This window comes from Onychostoma macrolepis, chromosome 06, assembly GCF_012432095.1.
Source record: "Onychostoma macrolepis isolate SWU-2019 chromosome 06, ASM1243209v1, whole genome shotgun sequence".
Classification (NCBI taxonomy): domain Eukaryota; kingdom Metazoa; phylum Chordata; class Actinopteri; order Cypriniformes; family Cyprinidae; genus Onychostoma; species Onychostoma macrolepis.
In genome coordinates, this window is record NC_081160.1 from 11,138 (window position 1) to 19,708 (window position 8,571).

General features: G+C 38.0%; 1 protein-coding gene across 2 annotated transcripts; it reads left to right on the forward strand.

Annotated features, from left to right (window-relative positions):
- The first annotated feature begins 631 nt into the window (after positions 1-631).
- On the forward strand, positions 632-3,766 carry LOC131542534 (E3 ubiquitin/ISG15 ligase TRIM25-like). Of its 2 annotated transcripts, XM_058779332.1 has the most exons (5): positions 632-923; positions 1,589-1,685; positions 1,993-2,546; positions 2,713-2,808; positions 3,427-3,766. In XM_058779332.1, exons 2-5 carry the CDS (start codon positions 1,613-1,615, stop codon positions 3,454-3,456), a joined length of 753 nt encoding a protein of 250 aa, XP_058635315.1. In that variant the 5' UTR covers positions 632-923; positions 1,589-1,612; the 3' UTR covers positions 3,457-3,766. The 2 variants fall into 2 exon arrangements, with proteins under 2 accessions (XP_058635315.1, XP_058635316.1); XM_058779333.1 differs by lacking the exon at positions 1,589-1,685.
- The last annotated feature ends 4,805 nt before the right edge of the window (positions 3,767-8,571 follow it).

Consider the following 8,571-nt stretch of genomic DNA (forward strand, 5'->3'; position numbering starts at 1 on the left):
CCTTTTTATGTATTTTCTTCAACAATGGTGTCTTCCTTGGCCTTCGCCCATGAAGCCCTGCTTGGTTTAGTGTGTGGCATATAGTACTTGTTGAAACCATGACCCCAGACTGTTCCAGGTTGTCCTTCAGGTCTTTGGATGTTAGACGTGGTGTTTTTTCCACCATGCGCCCCAACCTTCGAGTTCTCTCATCAGTTTTCCTCTTTCCTCTTCGTCCAGGGAGGTTCTTAACAGTTCCATGCTTGGCAAACTTCATTGTGCACTGTTGAAACAGGGATACATAGGTTTTTGGAGATGGCCTTATACCCTTTAGAGGTCTTGTGTTTGCTAATAATAGCACTTCTGATGTCCTCAGACAGCTCCTTTGTCTTCACCATTGTGACAAATAAACATGGAGTAACATGGCTTTTTAAAACACCAAAGTCATCATTCAGTGGCTAATTTATGTCACATAGGCACTGACAATTTACCACAGGTGAATCAAAATGTATTTCCATACTGATTTATAGTAAATGCCAATACCAGTGTCACAGCTTGAAGTATTTCCCTTTTTCTTTTTATTGTTGTTTATCATTTGCTCTTTTGTATCAAACACAAGTTCTCTATAGAAAAAAGCTTGATCAATGTTTGTCAGGAGATATTCACATTATACTTAAACTTCATTGGTGCCAATAAAGGTGAGCAGGACTGTAAGTCTGCTGAAATCTCTTTATCACTGTCTGACAGAAACATCAGTCTCAGTACAAACAGACACACATGAACCAACACTGAATACAGGAGGAGCTCTGACATCACTGTAGTTCAGAGAAAGTGAAAGTGAAACTTGATCTGCAACAATATGGACGCCTGAAACGACCAATCTCTATAAACAACAGAATATTTAGCTGTTTAAAGGTACTTGTGGACACATCTGATGCTCAGAGGTAAGTGAAATATAAGAAATATAAGATAAATTGTCCTGAACAGGTTTCTGATGGCAGTGGTCTGGTTTAGTAGGGTTTATGTCAGACTGGAATAAGTTGAACAGAAGCAGGTTTAAGCGTCAAATACTCAGCTGCTTTAGGTGTTTATTGCACTGAAATGCTATCATTATTGTATTAAAAGTATGTCATTTGATTGGTTTTAAAGCAAAGTTTGGTGTTTCTGTCATTTTTCCACAATATAAAGACTAAAGAAACAGGAAGTAAATGACCTGCAGACAAACTGAACACAAACCTGCTTCATTGCAGCTGAAAATCACTTTAATATTAAACAGATGAGGATGACTCTTGACTGTATAATATCTTTTGTGGAGAGATGTGTCTAATTTTCTATAAAGAGATATATATTTATGTTTGTTGGAATATATATCACTTGTTCTTTGTACTGTCTTTAATCTAAACAGCAGGTCATAGTTCAGATTGTTCAGTGAGTTTGTGATTCACTCGCTGTGTTTCAAATGAATGATTGTTTCCATCACTATCACTTCTTACATGAGATTTAAACACTTTAATGCAAATATTGAATAAATGGTCATGATCCAATTGTTTCAAGTCTGAAAAGGAGAAAATAACATATACTGTATAATACAAAATAGTTTTTTTTCTAGAAAAGTCTTAAAGAGATAAAAACAATGGCAGAATCTTCACCAACATCAATAAAAGCAAGAAAAACCAGGAGACGGAGTATTGACTATGATCCTCCATGTAAGTCAATAACCCAGAAAAACACTGAGTGTATGAATGTCTTTCACTCTTCTCAAATAATGTTTAATGAATACAGCAGATAATTAAATAATTTCACAGTCGGGTTCTGATCAGCTTTTCTGGGTTCATTTTGCAATAATGACCAGCTGACTACATGATCTTGTACATTTTTGAGTTTCTCCAAAGTCATCAGTCTTTGTCTCTAGACACTGTTTACGTTCAACCAGCTTCATGAGGTGCATCATGGGATTCTTCATAAACAGTATTGAAGGAGTTCACACTAATCATAAATGATGTCTCTTTCCAGTAATGTCATCCTCCATCAGTTCACTGTCTGAGGAGATTCAGTGCTCGATATGTCTGGAGGTGTTCACTGATCCAGTCACGACTCCATGTGGACACAACTTCTGCAAGATCTGTCTGAATAAGTGCTGGAACAACAGCCAGACCTGCAGCTGTCCATACTGTAAAGAAACATTCAAGCAAAGACCTGATCTCAAGATTAATACCACACTCCGAGAGCTCGTAGATCACTATAAGAAGAAAAGTCCTGAGAAAACAGCTGAAGTTCTGTGTGACGTCTGTGAGGAAAGAAAGCAGAAAGCCCTGAAGTCGTGTCTGGTGTGTCAGAGCTCTTACTGTGAAACTCATCTGGAGCCTCATTTGAGAGTGACACGTTTGAAGAAACACAAACTGATGGATCCTGTGAGTAATCTGGAGGACTATATATGTCAGAAACATGAGAGACCTCTGGATCTGTTCTGTAGAGATGATCAGACACATGTGTGTTCGATCTGCTCTGTGACAGACCACAAGAACCACAACATTGTTTCTGTAGAACAGGAGAGTGAAGAGAAGAAGGTAAGTTACTAAAAAATGTTTTTAAAGGGCTGATATCATGAGGAATCAGATTTTATTTCAGCTTGTGAAATGAAAGAGTTTTTTTTTTTTTTAACACACTGTAAGTTTCCTCAGAAAACAGTAAACCTCTGTTATGATCAACGAGTCTGTGTTGTTCTCTCTATAGACTGAACTGATGAAGACACAGAAAGACATGCAGCAAATGATCCAGAACAGAATCAAGAAGATTCAAGAAATCAAACACTCAGCAGAAGTCAGAAAAGTGAGTTCATTTAATTAAAGTTAAAGGGGTCATCAGATGCAAAATTCACTTTACAAGTTGTTTGAACATAAATGTGTGTTGGAAGTGTGTGTACTAGTGATGCACGGATGGTGATTAAAAAAATGCATTCTGATTATTTGCGGGTGGGTCGCGGGTGGATAAGATAAATCATTAATGATGCAAATATTAACTACATTTTCTAAATAGGCTACAGAAATTGAATAAACTGTAAATTAACATATTACATTTATTCAACAAAACATTACTTAGTCAAGAGCAGTGAGGGATTTCCTCTGTCTTTTGTTGTTTGATTAAATAACATTAATGACAGATGGCACAGCTTTATTTGGCCGCTGTCACAAGACCTATTTCACAGAACCATTTGGCTACTTATAAACATGCGTTTTCTTTCACAACTGTTTACATTAACTTAAGACAAAACCGACAGTGTTTATGAGGATACTTGCCAGGACGACCATTTTGACGTAATTTTGGGTGTATTTGGCCACTTAAGTGAAAATAAGTGAAAATAATACATTTTCGTGACGATGCAACAATGATGCAACAAGTACAATCCTTCAACTGTACCGAAATGCGAGCTAAAGTCTTGTATCGTAGCGTGCAGCAGCTCTAGATGGGCCGATGTGAAGAGAAGGTCAAAGAGAGAGGACTCCTACAGCTGAATCACTCACGCTGTTTTCAAATGACTGATTTGATCTGATGGTTTGTGTGGATTTATTTACTCTTCTAACCTATACGCTATATTGAATAAATGTTTTGCAGTAATTTTCCTCATTTTAAAGTTGAAAGCTGCTGGAATGAGTAATGTGACGTATGCGCAATCCCGCACCGAAATTCAGGACCTAATTAAACATAATTCTATTATACAGAGAATTGTGAAATAGATTTCCATGACTTTTCCAAAACTTTCTGGGTTTATTTATTTTTCCAAAACTTTCCAGGCCTGGAAATTACTGTTTTAAAATTCCACTTTTCCGGGTTTTTCATTACCATACGAACCCTGAATGTCACAATTGGGTGCGGGTCGGGTGCGGTTATCTAAATCAGATAAAAATATAGGTGTGGGCGGTTGGCGGGTGGCTAATTTATTTGAAGCTGCGGATTCGGGTGACGTTTTAGCTCATCCGTGCATCCCTAGTGTGTACACATCCATCCTATGATGATAAAAATCCGCCCAGTATTTTTTTTTTAATCCCTATTTTAAAATCCCCTTTCTCAAATCAGGTTGTTCTGATGCTGCCTTCACGTGCTATCGGAATTATCGTAAATACGAGTTTCCTAATCGGAAATCGGACGTGAACGGCCTCTCAAGTCGTATTTACTACTGGGAAATTCAGAAATAATTTTGATACCCGAGTTTCCGAGTTGGGCGGGTCATAAACTTTAAACATGGTGGAGGGAACAACCATTGCTCCTGTCAGTGCTGTTCTCACAACAACTACATGCCTTTGTGTTATCACAAAAGTAGTGTATTTATAGGCAAGATATGAATGATCATGTGAAGCATATTGTATGTTTATAAGCAGTGAAATAAGCGTGTATTTGACCGGAATTTCAGAACTGTCAGCGAACTGCATGTGTGAATGTTTATATGATTGTCCACCAATGGGATGCTACATTTTATTCTTTCCAACATTAAAGCACTTGAATACGACAAGCTCATAATCAGGACTTCATAAGTGGGAAATAGGAAATTTCCGATAGCACGTGAAGGCATCATGAGATTCCTGTCAGAATGACGTAATTCTGTACAGGCCCCTCCCACGATAGTTGATTCACAAGTCTTACCTTAGACCCGCCCTGAGTGAGCTGAGAGCTGTCCACCTCCGGTGCAGGGGAAGACAAGATGTCTCCGATTAAGCGATTGAAGTGTTTAGTTGTTGGATGTAATAATGAATATAGCAGTCCTCATTTACTCCTGAAATCTGAAGACACAGAGGATTAACGTTACTTTCGCTTTGAAGTGAATGTGCCGATCCTGATCTGCCTAAATGCGTCTATGTTTGCGCAAATTATTCGTGATCCAGCTTTATCTATAGAAGAAGTGAGTATAAGAGTATAAGCCAGTTTCGCAGGTGAAGTTTAGTATGCTACATAGATATACCTAGATGCCTCATTATCGACTGTTTCTATGGGCCGTGATACATAAGCCATCCGCCATTTTTGGAACGGTCTGCGAATCTTTGAGCGCATTGACTGTGTGCGTCTACAACAGCAAGTTATACGCTTGTACATCTTTGAATATTTATTGATTATTATGGTGAATGCGAGATGGCTGACGCGTCAACGTATCTGGAGCGGTCCAATAGGGAATCTACCATAGACAAAAAAAATAAAATAAAATGGACGTAGTGTCCGTGACGTCACTGAAGAGTTTCTGAAGATCATTTTTGAAGCCTAAAGTGGGCGGAGCCGACCGCCGCCATCTTGGCAGCGCGTCACTCCCGGATAATCGAAAATGGGCAAAAAGGCGGGACGTGGGTGAAGCTGAGCTGAAACCACGGCCGTCTATAGTGACAGCAGTGCTGCAGTGCAAAGACAAAACACCATAACTTCGTTTTTGGTCGAAAATGAGTTATTGATCATTTTGGGACATTAATGACCTCCTTTATCATGTGTTTAAGTATCATGGAGAAAAGCCCCGGAGAAACCAAGGCAGAACACAGTATAACATCAGTTACCGCTCTTTGACTTTGTTTGGGAAACCTCAAATTAAGTTACGGTGCACTGCATTTGTTTGCATTCGTTCGTCAATACTGTGCCGGCCTGGAGTTATACGGTATTCTGCCTTTGTTTTACTGTCCTTTAAAGTCTACCGCGTTTAAATTACGGTGTGACTTGTGTATGTTTATACATCTGTCGGCACTTCATTAAACAAACAAATTAGATCGCGATCTAACAAACTGCTCCATATAACAAAGCACTGTAAGCAATAATGACTAGATAACTTGGCAATAATAATTAATCGTAAATAATCTTTAAAGTATTTTTTTTATAAAGCAGATTGTTCACTCCATGCCAGCTGTCAGTCTGGGGCTGCACACTTCTGTACGTGAGGACTTAAAATGCCGTGACTGCGTATCACACATAACATCAATAATCGCAATTAAATCCGTTTCCTTCCTTTTCTTGTAAGTCGATAAAATCCATTGCAATGAACTCCATCGGAGATGTTTAATTCACAATCATTCGGAGCATTATCCCTGCTGGCGTTCACATCAATCCACAAGTCGTTCTTATAGGTTAAGCTATTTTAATTCAGTTCGATGTGAAGACAATAGGCGAAGTATGTCTTTTATCCTTTAATGTTAGCGAACATTGCAAATAAATTGGTTGCAAAACGGTATCCACTAACGTTTAACTTTTTGTCTTGTTGTTATGGTCAGAAAATTTTTTAAAAAATCACATTACTAGATGTTATAGCCTGGCCAGTGATCACTAGATTGTATACAGATGTTACTATAATGATTCTGTAAATGGTGATCAGCACCCTGTATAATGTGGAAGTTACTGCCTTTTGCCTTGGCGTGACATCTCACTTTTTGCAGACAGTGCAAAAGCAGAGTACAATATCAATATAGCGGTAAAAATCAAGTTTGAGATCATTTTCATTAAAACATCTCATTGCCAGATTTCCAGTGTCCTATCTATAATTATTTTTTTCTGTACAAATAAAAATCTTTAAAGCCAGTTTTCTAAGTTTCACACTAACGAGTTTCACACTCTGGAGCAGAGCGGCAATCCACCTGTCACTCAAGCCCTTAATTATACAGAATTTTAAGGCGTAATATAATTTAAACGGATGAGTTATAAAAAAATTCACCCTCCTCACAGTTTTCACGAAGGGCAAAATTAGATATATAGACCAAAACCACTTTTTGTACCAGGCTGTAAACATATTTGTTTCTGCTGTAAAGTTGGGCATTTTAACATGGGGAGTCTATGGGACTGACTCCCTTTTGGAGCCAGCCTCTAGCGGCCAGTCGATGAATTGCAGTTTTAGTCACTTCCGCGTTGGTTTCACGAGAGTGCGGGAAGTTGCCGCTTGGAAGCTACACATATCTATGGTCTGCTCATCACTCCACAGAAGAGAGGGGCGGAGTCAGCAGAGCTCATTAGCATTTAAAGCAACATGGACTAGAACAGCTTGCTGTAAACAGAGCTGATTTTGACAGGATAAAGAAGGTGTTTTTTTACACTACCATGGAGAAATTTTAATCAAAGTATGTTATAGACTTTTCATTAAGACCCTAAAGAATCATATCAACTTGTGTAAAATGGGCATCCGATGACCCCTTTAAATATGCTATACATGTATAGTCCAGCAGCACTGGAAATTTTCTCTGTTTGTGTCACTCTGCTGTCTGTGTTTTGTAGCAAATTAGCTCAAAAGGGAAATATGTTTAATTTATTATAACTACAATTATAAATATTTAGATCAGCTTTCAGAATGAACTGTAGCAGAATTAATGTTACAGTTATTTAGTCTGTTCGTCCACGGAGCAGACCGTATAATAATTGATCAACTCTAGGAAAGTTTCTATTCCTGACCAAGAAAGAATAGGTTTCATGCTGTAGTACGAGCAGTAACAGCAAATAGCAAGATCAACATTTCAGTGGCTCTGAACTGTGAGCACCAAACACAGAGACAATCAGTCTTAATTATAAAGGGTTTAATAAACAAACTACAAGCAACATACAACTAAACTAAGAAAAACACGTACGCACACAATAAAGGAAAGGAAAGAGAGAGAAGAACAAAGAATGGCAGTATTTAAAATCAGTGAACCACAACCTAATGAGAACCATCAGAGAATCAAAATCACTTTAATAAAAGGGGTCAAAACTTAGATGACGCCTCCAAGTAGTTGATAAATGGTTACTTGGACTGGCTTTGTGGCTGAACGAGGTCTGGATGCGTGTAGAGAATGGAGATTCTTAGTTTCTTAGAAGTCAACTGGAAGCTTTCATCAGGTTCCTCCAAAGACCCACAGATCCAAGGTCCAAAGGGAACTGACAAAGTTACTTGAACATAACATTTTTGAAGAAAAAATAGGCATGAGCTTTGGAGATTGTCTGTCTCAAAGGGCTTGAGTTTGGGTATAACGATCTTTTAACCTCCCTACCTGTCACACCCATCTCTGCTGGACTGACCAATCCAGAGGTGCCAATTTTGAGTGGGAAAGGTTTCTTTGTGGGGTTCACGTGACGAGTGATGCGTGAAAGTCTGACACTACGATGGCGCTACTTTTGTTAATACAATTTATATTTCTTCGTTTAATATAAATGAGTGTATTGTTGCTGGGTTTTCTTTCAAAAAAATAACAATGAACCACAAACGTTTTAAATAAGGGAAAAGACCTTATTTATTTGGGTTACAAAAGAAGGCTATATCCATCTTATTCATTTTGCTAATAAAAGTTAGATGTTTAATATATGCAAATATGCCATTGTAGCTACTATTTTTTTTAATGTGTTTTAATTAATAAGATAATAAACCACAAACTAAAACCATATTTAGCCTATTTGTGTGTTAAATGTGGGTAAAACACAGTTTAATATAGGCTAGGTAAATTTGTCATTGTACTATTTCAAGTCAAGTTCAAGTTCAAGTTCAAGTTGAGCTTTATTGTCATTCCGCTACATGCAGGGCATACAGTGGAACGAAATGTCGTGCCTCACAGGACCACGGTGCTACATAAATACAGGCATACAACAATGGAGTAAGACAATATAAACCTA